At 43.1% G+C, this 13704-nt stretch overlaps 1 protein-coding gene and 1 long non-coding RNA gene across 2 annotated transcripts; one reads left to right on the top strand and one right to left on the bottom strand.

Moving 5' to 3' along the window:
- The first annotated feature begins 2468 nt into the window (after window positions 1-2468).
- LOC135672371 (WRKY transcription factor 28-like) lies at window positions 2469-4086 on the top strand. The gene is made up of 3 exons (XM_065180834.1): window positions 2469-3021; window positions 3412-3555; window positions 3667-4086. The coding sequence occupies exons 1-3, from the start codon at window positions 2564-2566 to the stop codon at window positions 3845-3847; spliced, it is 783 nt and encodes a 260-aa protein (XP_065036906.1). The 5' UTR covers window positions 2469-2563; the 3' UTR covers window positions 3848-4086.
- Window positions 4087-4343: 257 nt separating this feature from the next.
- Window positions 4344-10634, bottom strand: LOC135644002 (uncharacterized). Its single transcript, XR_010498394.1, has 2 exons — window positions 10536-10634; window positions 4344-5117 (listed from the first exon to the last, which is right to left on the bottom strand). It is a non-coding gene; the product is annotated as an uncharacterized LOC135644002 (long non-coding RNA).
- Window positions 10635-13704: the final 3070 nt, after the last annotated feature.

The following is a 13704-nucleotide window of genomic DNA, read 5'->3' as shown; positions in this document are numbered from 1 at the left end:
TCTTCAGAAAGGACTACTAAATTTCCTCAGCCTTTCCTCCCTTCTATTAACTGCGGCTGTCTTTGCGTTAAGAGTCTCATCGACAGCACTCTTACCGGAGCATGACCTCATCGGCTTAGACTTCTTTTCTTCTCCTCAACTGCTGTATCAAGATAAATGATGGAGACCCACTCCTAACCTTGGAGACAATTTAGAGGTCTTTGGGAGTCTGAATCAAATGCTGAATCAAGCAAGGGTGCCACTTGTGCTTGCAAATTCAATGAGGGGCATGATTGGATTCATATGCAAAAGGGTTTCAACTTGGGGCACATCGATCAATGTTCTATTCCATATTCCTTATAGATTGTATTCCCAATTGTCTCATATCTATAAAGTCCGTGTTAGCTTCTAATTTGTTGGCATTTCTCTTCATGAAGACTTTGTTTGGCTCTTAGATTTAACTCTTGTGTAAAGGAAAGCTTGGGGAATTCTATCGAAATAAGTTGTCCATGAGAGAAGAGACTGAGCGTGGATTGCAGTAAATTGAGTTCCAAGCTTTCATGCCATGGAGAAGCAAATCACTGATAACATATATGGTAAAGATTCACCCTTATAGTCAGAAAAAGTCAAAAGCATTTTCATGGGAAATGGCACCACCTGCTTTCCATGAAAAATTTTGACATGCTTGCAACAATGAATGGACTACAATTATACAAAATGATTTCCCTGTGTTTTAAATAAGAATCACATGAAGCAGAGCCAAGTTGCTTGTATCTATTGGTTCCATAGCTGTGATGGTCAAAAGGAGGGTGTGTGACTAACGATGGAAGAGAAAATGATGTAGGCAAACTGACCTTTGTAAGGATCATCCTTGACTTGTCTATTTCCTACAAGCAAGTGAACTTTTTATGAAAGAAAGCAGATGGAGTTCTCCTTTATTTTATGTTATCTTTTTCGACTTGTATTGCTTTAAGCCATTATTAAAGACAAATGGTTAGATAGATAGATAGATAGATTTATATCTATTAATATAGTTGCACTGTTCATACATGAATTCTGAAAGCTGTTCTACAAAGAGACATTTGTTTGACAGATTTCAGGCTTGTTGGCTTGCATCAATGATTCATTCAGCTATTCCACTTGTTTAATTATAAAGATTCATAATCAATTCCAGGAAATCATTCATGATTTGTTCAGCAATTCCAACTGTGCATAACAGCAATTCTCTAATTCATCTAGTAAATTCATTTGATTTCCTTGCTATAATGTGTCAATGTATTGTAAGTATCAGTTTTTTACTGCGTTAATTCTTGGACAGGAGTGCTGGCTTTGGAGAAGCTACAGTAGCGGCTGTCCGGCACCGGCTTTTGACGTCAAAGGGCGATTAATCCTCCACCTCTTTCATGCATGATCTGGTCGCAGAAATGCCTAACACGCACGTACTTGCTCTCTCTCTCTCTCTCTCTCTCTATCTCTCGTGAGAAAGACAGAGACGTAGAGATTAAGCAACCTCCCCACGTTTAAAGTAAACACCACAGGAAACTTCTCCTGCAGCCCTGTCATCACATAATGGCTTCTCATTTGTCAGTGATTATGAATGATAACTGTGGCAGGCTAATCGATAATTCCTAGGGATGGCAAGGGGATCAGATTTTTCTCGAGTATCCAATCCACTTAAGCTGGATTCCAGTGTCCTTCGATTGGGGACACCGACCTCTAACAAGGATGATACATGGATATCTTTTACAGGAAAATGAGAAATGGAGCCACTGATGTCATTGCCGAAAGCTCTGAATTGGCACCTCCGTGAAGGCTTTTAGATGTGCGTGCATATGTGAACTCATAAAGCCATGGTGATCCATGCATACCCACCCAGTTTCCACCCGAACGGCGTCTTGCTCGTCTGAACAAGGAGGGGTTTCCCTGCCGCCGATACTGTAACTGTGGTCCTGCATGCACATGAACCATGCGACGAACCGGCGGGTCCTATGCTGTCGGATGCGATCCAACGGAGGAAAATTGCACTCGCGGTCAACTCCTGCGGGCGCCCACAACGGGGTGGAACACTGACACCGTCCCACGTCAGCGTCGCCCACCTCAGGGTCAGCGCGCCGGTCTCCCAGCGCTTCCCTTCCCATTGGCACGCGTCCGTCGACGCCTCAGAAAGTAGAACCATGTCCCGATTGCCTTCGGCGGTCGTTCCTCCTTTCGGAGTTCTTAATCCCCATCCATGACCGAAGATCACCGGTTGTCCTCCGTCGACTGCGGCTGATGCCCATGCGACCGCGATCGACTCCGTCTCCACCAAGAAAAAGGCTCCTTTGCATGACCGAATCATCCAGCAACCTCTCGATATGGTGGGACCCACTCGTGGGAGCCCACACTCCACGAGAAATTTCACGTTTGATGCGACGCACCTTATGCAGAAGGCCGACATGTTATATAACGTTGTACGCATTCTCAGGTTCCTCCGTTCCCATCCCATTTCCTCCTTCCCCCCTCTCTGCACCAAAAGAAAAGAAGAGGAAGGGTTATACTCTTTCGATCTGATTCCACACCATCCATTCTACCGCAGGCGATCTTCATGTCCGGATATCACGAGAGGGAGCACTTCCGCTCCCTGTTCCATGACGAGCTAGCCGCGCTCTTCTCCCAGAGGCCGACAGACGGCGCCGCCTGCATTAGTGGTGGCCCAAGCGGATCCGACGCCGGGGCGATTTTTCCGGCCGTGACCTTCACCGATGTGCCGCTTGGCTCGATGATGGACAGCGACGCGCTCCCTAGAGCTTTTGGCTTGTCATGCTCGGCTCCGTTGGATGCGCTTGGCCCCGGAGGTAGGACGGGGTCTCCTGAGCTGATGGTGGACGTTGGAAATGGTAGTGGCAGCTTGACACCCGCGTTTGGGTGCGGTGGGCGTGCGACTACAGTGACGCCCAACTCTTCGACCTCTTCATTGTCCGCTGAGGCCGCCGGCGAAGAGGATGCGGACCGGTGTAAGAAGGAAGAGCAACAGGAGGAAGAAGGTGATACGTCTAAGAAAGTGTAAGTTTTGCTAATAGATCCTTTTCCTTATCTGCTCCTTGAAAGGCTTCGGTTTTGTTGGATGATCGCACCGAGTTCGACCCTTTAAAACAATTCCTATAGGTGGTTGATCGAAGTAGAAAAGCTCCGAAGCAAGCGAGATTCGCTTTTCAGGAGGCTTTCCTGCTGATCCTTCCTTCTGTAAGCACTAACAAAATTAAGACCCTTTGGGATGTGAGCTTGTACATCTCGACATGATAAACTCTGAAGATCTTTTCTGTTTCTGTCGATCCCAGAAGTCTTCTCATGATGTGATTCTTAGGGATCTCCAAATCTGGAGAAATATGAGCTATGAGAACGACAAGATTAATTCTATTTGATCGTCTGATTTCGTGAAATTTGATGAAACAGGAAGAAACCCAACAAGCAAGGAGAGAGAAGGCAAAGGGAGCCCCGCGTTGCTTTCGTGACCGAGAGCGAGGTTGATCATCTCGAAGACGGCTACCGGTGGAGGAAGTACGGCCAGAAAGCAGTCAAGAACAGCCCTTATCCCAGGTTAGTAGTCACGTTGCCGCTCACGATCTCCCATCCACTTTAGCGCAGTCGTGCGCATTAATGTCAAGTCTTCGCTTCTTATGATGCTCGTGACTTCTGCATGCGTTGCAGAAGCTACTATCGTTGCACGACTCAGAAGTGCCCGGTGAAGAAGAGGGTGGAGAGATCTTATCAAAACTCGACCATTGTGATAACCACTTACGAAGGGAGACACACTCATCGGTGCCCCGCAACAGTTAGAGGGAGCACACTGCTACTGCCTCCTCCGCTCATGTCAACGAGCTTCTTCTAGGATCTTGTGATGCAGCAAGCGCACCAGCTGAACAGTACGGCAAACCAAATGCCTCCTCTCCAGCAGCTCGAGTTCTCTCACTACGGTCTCTTGCAAGACATGGTTCCTTCCTTGGCACACCACGGGCAACCATAATACGGAGGTTCCTTGATTCAGTTATCTGTGATCCTTACTTTTCTTCTACATGTATTTGGATGTAATATTTTGAGATTCTGCAAACTGTTGTGGTATAGATGAAGATAGAGAGTTCAATAGCATGTCTTCCTGAATCATTTGAATAATTTTCCTTTCTAGATCATTTCTGAGAACTCATCCGCATTGTACCTGTAAAAGCTGATGGTAGATTTGTATAAGCAAAACAAATAATTTCTTTTGAACAATCCAAAAACTTTATAGCTGACTTCTTTGAATTTCAGTCAAAAACAAAATTGTAGAATTATTAAGAACCTTCAACTTAATATTTTTATAAAAATATAAAACAAGTAAAAATACTCACTAAGATGGAAATACCAGGGTTGGTAATATTTGTATTATTTATTGGAAATCAAACTCCTTCGAGCATCAAATTATTTGAAAGAAAAATTAATTATGTATACAAATCTTATCTCAACCCTTAATGTAGAGATGATGCCTAAGAAAAATATTTGAAGTGCTCTTCCATGGCTGTTTTAAGGTCGACTGTTTTGAATTTTTGTTTTACTATTGATTATATCCATTATTATTTTTGGTAGCATTACTCATTGCCGCAGAAACTGCCATTTCCCTTATTGTCCTTGTTGCACAGTACGGGAAACAGAGAGAGGAAGATGAACACTCCCAAATAACCACAAGCTCCATCACTGTAGCTCTGTCAGCTTCCATGTTAGTGTAAGCATCTCTGTCAGCTTCCATGTAACTCCAAACCTTTTTGCGTTGTCGCTGTGGTCATCTTCCGGAGACAAATCCATCACCCGACGTCGGCACGCTTATCTTTCCGTATCCTCCCCTTCGAACACCGAGAGACGTACGTCCAGTCGATGTCGTTCGTATTAGCGGAGATGTGGTGGAGCTCGGGATGGGGCGGGGTGGCGCTTCTGCTGGTGGTGCTGCTCGTTACATGTGCGGTAAGGACGCTGAACTGGGCGTGGCTTCCTCTTAGGGGACCTCAAGGAGGCGGCGCGCTCCGACCCCATGCCCCTCTCCCACGACAACGTCCCCCGCATCGCTCCTTCCCACCATCGTCCTATCAAAGAATTCGGTGAGCACTCCCGATCGATCGCTTCTGTTTCTGCTGCAAGTCGTTCCATGTCGTCACTGATTCATCCAATACTTAAGGCATACGAAACACAGAACTAATCTCAAGCAGTGAACTGACTGGACTGAATCTTATGCTGTGTTAGACACGACCTATCGTCCCACATGCATGCAGGAAGAACGTCCTTCACCTGGTTTGGGCCTCTGCCTCGAGTGACTCTCATGGATCCGCAGTGAGGGGCATCCTATCCAACAAGTTCGGTCACTTTGGAGGACCAAACACAGGCCCTCCCGGACGATTGCCAGTGACTGGACTCCTAACATAGGAGGATTCTAAACCCCGCTTTCCATCTCGAGAAATTAAAGGTAAATGATAGATCATGGTTCTGTTCCTCTGCTGAATTCATACTAGATTGATGTATACTCACTCTGCTGAATAATAGACTCTTCATAAGCTTTCCTTAGTTAATTTAACTTGCTGGCACTTGTAGTTTCTTTTGTTTACTAAGTGTTATGAATTATGGCTCATAATTGTAAGTACTTGAACATCTCCTCTTCAGAATGTAAGCTATCTGTTGTAGGTTGATGACACTGTCATAACTGGTAGTGTGGCTTCTGGGAATTCTTGTTAGGTGGTACTATTATTATTTACTAGGAATAAAATTTAGGAAGCCTAATCACATATCGCATATCATTGTGAAGAGTCACAGGAGTTTGCAATGGTTCTTTTACAACTATTTTAACAGAAATACAAATATTCGTTTATTTCTTTTTGGATAGATTACACTGGGGGGTTGAAGTGGGAGTAGGGGGGAGACGGACTGTGGAGGGAGTGGAGTGGGGAGAGGGAGCTTGGGAGGGGGTAGCAGGAGTGGAAGGGGGAGGAAGTTAGCTATCCCCTCCACTCCCTCTGCCTCTTCAACTTCAACCCCTCCGTCTTTCCCGCCGCCCCACTTCGCCCCCTCCCCTCCCCTCCGCCTCCATCACCCTCCGTCTTGGTTACATGTTAAACTTAGAACTGCTGATCTGAACTTTCAGTTGATTCTTGTGATTATAAATCACAAGAGTCAACTGAAAGTTCAAACCCACGGATCCAAGCTCCACTTGATCAAGATCATTCCAATCCAATCCCACAGCCCCTCTACCACAAGATTCACAGAACAATGGACAATCGTATAATTCTTTTCATCTACAAATTCAATAACTACCCCAAAAAATCAAGATGAATGTAAAAGAGATGTATGCAACCTTAATTCACAGAACGTTTGGGACCACGGCTCTGATCTCCACTTGTAATTAAAATCTTACAGATCCAAAATCCCACAACACCTCCACCACCAAATTCACAGAACGATCAATGATCAGATTCTTCCACCAACCCACAAATTCACTCAAAAACACCCAACAAAAACATCATGCTGCATATAAAAGATACATTTAAACCGTAGGCTTCGAAATCCTCAAAAATATTATAAAGAAAAAACTGAAAGTTCTATCCGCAACTTTGAGGTACGTAGGTAACCAAGATCAGGCAGATCTGATCCCACAACCCCTCTACCAAGATTCATAGAACGATCGATGGTCAGATTCTTCCGTTCACCCACAAGTTGACTAAAAACAGACACACAGAAGACCAAGCTGCATATAGAAGCCCTTTCTTCAGACAATTCATCACAAGAACTGTTAGAGCTAGTCCCAGGATATTTACCAAAGGGTAATTTTGGTAACACAACAAAGACAATAAAGCGGAAATAATAAAAGCGACAAGAACAAACAAAACACCAGAACACCAGATATACGTGGTTCGGTCAAATGACTTTGACCTACATCCACGGAAGAAAAAGGAGCAAATTACTATTATAAAAGAGGAACACTTACAAATGCATTAGGAAATGTTCCTAGGCCATAAAATACCTTCAGCTTCCTAAACAAGAAGACTTCAAACCATAAGCAGGTTTTCTTGTGATGCCTGCTGTACTTCTTGTGGTGTGTGTGGTACTTCTTGTGGTGTATCTAACATCAAAGCTCATGCCCTTATTTATAGTTCCAAGACGAGACAACAAGTCTGATTTTCCCGATGTGGGACTATGGGACTTGCCAAACTAACAAATCTCCACCTTGGCATGTCCCAACAAAACTTGCTCCACCTTCTTCACAAAAGCCCCAACGGGCAATCACCAACAATGAACACCAACCAAGTCCAAGCACTGCTTGAACTTGTAAACCGGAACATGCTTCGTAAGTATATCAACTGGATTGTCCTTCGTATAAATTTTCTGAACAAGGACCTTTCCCTCAGCAATCAACCACTTAGCGGAATTATCAAAAGAAACTGCATCTGAATAGGAAGTAGGCTCACCAACTTCACTTGTCTCTTTTGCAACAGACAAAGCATATGCAACCAAATTTGCATATCTTTGTGGTGGTCGAATATCTCTCCGTGGTCTATCCTTGGCTATGGAATATTGCTCTTCCTCTGGATCATCTGCGTCAGTAGACTCGGGACCACCTACTGGCATTCTTTGAGTAGAAGAGTTCGACTTAAAAGAATCTGAACTACCAATCTCAAGCTCCACCTGCTTCTGCGCACTATCATTTGTACAACTAGTAGATTCCTCTTTAGAAGATAGCATAGATAATTCATCAAAAGTAACATCTCTACTGATTATAAATTTTGGGGATTTGGGATCAGGACACCATAATCTGTATCCTTTCACCCCAGAAGCATACCCAAGGAAAATGCACTTTTTAGCCCGAGGCTCTAATTTTCCTTCATTTACATGCATGTATGCTGGGCACCCAAAAATTTTAAAATCAGAATAATCAGCATGAGTACCTGACCAAACTTCCTCTGGAGTTTTAAAGTTAAGTGCTGCAGAAGGAGCGCGGTTGACAACGTAACAGGCCATATTAATCGCCTCTGCCCAAAAGTCTTTTGTCAACCCTGCATTTGAGATAATACACCTCGCTCTCTCCAAGAGTGTTCTATTCATACGTTCAGCCACACCATTTTGCTGAGGTGTCATCCTAACAGTGCGATGCCGAACGATTCCTTCATTTTTGCAGAATTCTTCAAAGTCACCTTCACAAAATTCCATGCCATTATCTGTTCGAAGCCGCTTAATCTGTTTACATGTTTGCTTCTCAATCAAAACCTTCCATTGTTTAAAGGTTAGAAAAACATCATTTTTATGCTTCAGAAAATAAACCCAAACTTTCCTGGAATAATCATAAATGAAAGTCAACATATACCTGGCACCACCCTTAGACTGAACTTGAGCTTGACCCCAAAGGTCTGAATGAATATAGTCAAGAGTACCTTTCGTTTTGTGAACTGCCGGAGAATTGAAGCTGACTCTTTTCTGCTTTCCAAAAATGCAGTGTTCACAAAAGTCAAGTGGCCCAGTACTCTGTCCGCAAAGTAGACCTCTTTTGCTCAATATGCTCAAACCTTTCTCGCTCATATGACCCAAACGCATATGTCATAATTTGGTGATGTCAGAATCAGACAATGATGATGACGAAACTGCAACTGAACCTGTGACAGTAGTTCCCTGCAGAATATACAAGCTACCAGACCTACAAGCTTTCATAACAATAAGGGCACTTCTAGAAACTTTCATAACTCCACCTTCAGCTGTGTATTTACACCCAAGGGTCTCTAAGGTGCCTAAAGAGATGAGATTCTTTTTCAAATCAGAAACATGTCTAACATTAGTGAGCGTCCTCACAATACCATCATGCATTTTAATTCGGATTGTTCCTCTACCAACAACATCACATGCGGCATTATTGCCCATCAAAATAATTCCACCATTACAAGATTCATATGTGGAAAACAAATCCCTATTGGGACACATGTGATAAGAACCTGAATCTAAAATCCATTCATTTTTAGACTTTGTCCTGTCATCAATAGCAAAGAAAATATTTCCAAAATTCTCATCAGATGCTACACTAGCTTCAGCGGATTCAATAGTTTTCTCAACAAATTTTTCCTTTTGCTTTAATTTATTTTTCAATTTAAAGCAATCAGATTTAATGTGCCCCATTTTATGACAATATCTGCATTCCAAATTTCTATGTCTGGATTTAGATCTAGATTTAGATCTACTACTGTCAAATTCTCTTTTATCCATTCTCCCCCTAACAACCAGACCCTCAGCCTGATTCTCTCTACTTTCCCCAGTGATATTCTTGTCTATCTGCTCCTTAGATTTCAATGCAGATTTAATTTCTTGATACAAAACTGTTTCTTTTCCATAAATCAAAGTATCACGGAAATGCTTAAAAGATTGGGGAAGAGAACACAAGAGTAACAAAGCCTTATCCTCATCATCCATTTTTGCATCTATATTCTCCAAATCCATAACTAAAGAATCAAACTTATCAAGATGCGAGAGTATAGATGTACCTTCAATCATCCGAAGCATATATAGTCTCTGCTTCAAGTAGAGACGATTCTCCACTGTCCTCTTAATGTACAAGGCTTTAAGTTTGTCCCACATGCTCTTAGCCGTAGTCTCCGTAGCTACCTCCCGTAAAACCTAGTCAGAGAGGTTTAGAATGATGCTGGATCGGGCCTTCTTATCCATACCCGCAAGATCTTCCTTTGACGTACCATCTGGAATGTTCTCAGCACCCTGAAGTGCCAAATCAACTCCGTCTTGAACCAGAATGGCCTCCATCTTGAGTTGCCACATGCCGAAGTTGACATTTCTGTCGAATTTCTCGACAACAATCTTTGTTATTGTCATCGTTGCCAAAAGATCCCAGAACCAGGCTCTGATACCAGTTTGTTAGAGCTAGCCCCAGGATATTTACCAAAGAGTAATTTTGGCAACACAACAAAGACAATAAAGCGGAAATAATAAAAGCGACAAGAACAAACAAAACACCAGAACACCAGATATACGTGGTTCGGTCAAATGACTTTGACCTACATCCACGGAAGAAAGAGGAGCAAATTACTATTATAAAAGAGGGACACTTACAAATGCCTTAGGAAATGTTCCTAGGCCATAAAACACCTTCAGCTTCCTAAACAAGAAGACTTCAAACCATAAGCAGGTTTTCTTGTGATGCCTGCTGTACTTCTTGTGGTGTGTGTGGTACTTCTTGTGGTGTATCTAACATCAAAGCTCATGCCCTTATTTATAGTTCCAAGACGAGACAACAAGTCTGATTTTTCCGATGTGGGACTATGGGACTTGCCAAACTAACAAGAACGACTTGAAAGCTCGGACACACAACTACGAGACACCGATGTGACCAAGATCACCGTCAAATCGCAATAAAATCCCACAATCCCCACTTTACAAGATTCACAGAACGATTGGCTATCAGATTCGTTTGTTTAGGCATCAATTTTACAGCAAGAAAACAAAAAGAAACCAAAGAACATTCGGTTTAATATATGGAGAAACCTATGACTGAAGAAGTTCGATCGAATAACCTTGGCCTCATCGGGTAGAAGCAGAAGCCGATCGAACGGAGGAAGACCAAACGAGATCCTTCTCACCGTTCGAATGTCTCTTCTCCCGTTTCGTCCTTCTCTTGCAGCCTCCAACCGCACTTCTTTACCGGTAAGAGTAAAAAGCTTGGCCGAGGCCTTTTAGTCCGTCAGAGGGTTGTTAGGCGGTGTGGTTACCGCACCAATATCTCTTATAAAATACAAGCCCCCTCTTTTCCCGATAGAATTGGACGGACAAGATGGACTCACCCGTCACAGTCCAGACACCGATCAGGGAAACAACCACTAGACACGCGTCGGCTCATGTCCGAGCGAGGGAGAGCTGCTTTCTTATTGGTCGCCAGTCGGTGGGCCTTGCCAGCAAACAACAAAATAAACAAAGATGGGTGTGACATGAGTCAGACAACACTTGAACCAATATATTATTGTTCACCTATCATTACGTAAGATAAATACAAGGCTATTAGAGAACTTAGAGAATTAAACTAACTACACAGGCAGGATACTGGTCAGTGGAACGTATCATTGCCTAACATCATGATCACATATTCTGTTCATCATGATGGTTGTTCAACTATCTTTTACCTTAATTCTCTCGCATGCACAGCGGAAAGGAATGTGTCCGAGTATATTCCGCAGCTGATCCGGTGAAAACGTTGTTTTGTCAAATGAGTGATGCTGATTCGTGCAAAACTATGTCGGAGCACTCCCGTCCACAAATACTCCTTCGAAACTCAAGTCAATAATTAATCAAACATATTCGATTAAGTTAAACCGAGGAAGTCTATCCTTATAGATACATGAGGACTTTCTTTTATGGCGGTCACTTAGAATTGTTATGCCCATTTATTATATAATTAATATGATAATGAAGGGTATGGAATTCGATCGAAACCATCCACCCAGCATCGAACCGGGATTGAATGACTATCTCTACATGGTGCTCATCAGGGATATGCCTTTATCAATCGATTAACCATTTCGGGTCTAGGTGGTAGGGGGTCGTTGGTTCATTGACTATCTGGAGCTGATACCATGCGTGTCAACCACTTTGGTCAATTAGTCAACTATGTATTCTTGACGTGTCGATCATATGAGATCGACGTGTCGACGTGTATTCTCGATTTATCATCACTCAGCTATATTGATTTTGTCATATCACATGTGCTCCACTCCCAACCTCTCGAGCTGGGAGAGCTGCAAATTTGGGTCTTGAAGAAGAGTTGGGATAACGATCTATGTGTGTCCAATAAGCCAACAAGATCAAGCACAATAGTGAACTATAGGGATCATATCGGGCCAACATAATCAAGCATGGCGGAGATTATTGGAGAACTCATCGAGTTGACACAGTTGGGCATTACAGAGATCGATGGAGCACACACAGAGTCGACATGGCCAGGCATGGCAAAAAGTGATAGAGAATGATGAAGAACGCACTAGGCCAACATGACTGAGCATGATGGAGATCAAATAAGAACTCACTGGGTTGACACGACCAGGCATGGGCTAACATGGCCAAGCATCGCAGAGATTGACGGAGAATGCATTGAGTCAACACGATCAGGTGTGATGATAACTGACAAAGAATGGCAGAGAACACACTAAGGCGACACAACCAGGTGTGATGGAAACCGATGAAAAATGTTGAACACACTAGGCCGATATGATCAAACATGACAAAGACTGATGGAGAATGGCATAGAATGCACCAAGCCAACATGACTAGGTGTGGCGAAGACCGATGGAGACTGCACTAGGGCGACACGACCAAGCATGGTGGAAATTGATGAAGACAACTGATCATGGTCATGTGTTGTGCATGTCTCTTCCCTCATCGGACGAGAAAATTCAAATAGATTTGGAATATTCTAACAACTAAGCATGTGTCGTATCTGTTTATTAATGAGTCAACATGACACATTCATCATGCACTACGTGCACCTACCCAAGGTTATGGCGGATTCGATACGATCTTCACAACGATGTAAATGACCACTGTGCCAAGCGAATCACGCCACGTGTCCTAAGACGTTTCTAATAGCACCATGTGATCTGCTATCTTCGTTGTGTTTGGAAGCCAAACAAATGGATGGGTAGTTGAATTGTCATCCTCATACCCTATAAATACCAGCCCTCTACCATTGTTCTTCTTCACTTCTACCCATGGCTAGGACACTCATGGACAACCAACTCGGACTTCCTTCTTTAGTAGATTTAATGTCCTTTTCCTTCTCGTCTAGCATCTCGAACTTAGAAAGGTTATCGATTCCGTTACCACCCCCGGTGTCGACTATAAAAAATTTATCCCTTGATAGAGCTGAATTTACCGCATCAACATGTGCTGCCCTCTTGGGGGAAACACATCATGAAGTATGGCTTTGCCTCTGACGATAGAGTCCTTTGACTTAGACTATGTGGTATTGGTCTCCAACCTAGAGATTCTCCAAGAGATCTATCATATTTTGACTAGGTTCAAGCTAGTATCTGCTCGGTTGAGTGACTGACCTTATGTATCACGTCACATGCTTTGCATAAGCACGAATGTATTGGAGGTAAGACTCTGCTTTTCCCTCCACCCTCTTTTTGTTGAGGCTTTCAATTTTTGAAAGTTCTCACCCACCTAGATGACATCGAATTCTTGATGCTTTCTTACATCGTTTGTCAAGGAATGTGTAAAGATGTGCATCTCCCCAACATTGACTCTCCGATTTGCATACTATAATATATGCTTTAGGAGGTCGACTTACTTTCTCTCAACCTGATCTTGCTGTAGGGTTACCAATGCTCTGACCTTTTGTAAGTTTAGAAAAAGGGGTATTTTTTTTGTTTCTTCCGGGATCGAGTGACCAATTGACTTAGATTGGTCCACCCATAAAATTTTCAATGTTGCCTCGAGGTTTAGTTAAAAAAAGGGCAATTTCTCTAACTATCTCAAGCCTTATCTAAGTCTACCATCATCCTCTAAATGAGTGAGCAATGACTCATTGATGTAGGATTAAGTCTGGCTCCTCATGGTAAGTAGTTGGGGTTGTGCTTTTAAGTTGCTAGTCGGACTGTCTAACCCCCTCCTTGCTTTTATAGATATGAATAATTAAGACAAAATCCTTGGAATCTAACCCATCGGGTAGATGCACCAAGTAGGTTATTC

The sequence above is a fragment of the Musa acuminata genome, chromosome BXJ1-4 (genome assembly GCF_036884655.1).
Source record: "Musa acuminata AAA Group cultivar baxijiao chromosome BXJ1-4, Cavendish_Baxijiao_AAA, whole genome shotgun sequence".
Taxonomy (NCBI): domain Eukaryota; kingdom Viridiplantae; phylum Streptophyta; class Magnoliopsida; order Zingiberales; family Musaceae; genus Musa; species Musa acuminata.
Note: the sequence above shows the minus strand (reverse complement) of the source record. Positions and strands in the feature narration are given on the sequence as shown.

Excerpts from the sequence above, each read along its gene's own strand:
- LOC135672371 (XM_065180834.1), top strand. The coding sequence starts at position 2,564 with ATGTCCGGATATCACGAGAGGGAGCACTTCCGCTCCCTGTTCCATGAC. Across the intron at positions 3,022-3,411 it reads GGTGATACGTCTAAGAAAGT|GAAGAAACCCAACAAGCAAG; the intron begins GTAAGTTTTGCT and ends TTGATGAAACAG. Across the intron at positions 3,556-3,666 it reads AAGAACAGCCCTTATCCCAG|AAGCTACTATCGTTGCACGA; the intron begins GTTAGTAGTCAC and ends CATGCGTTGCAG.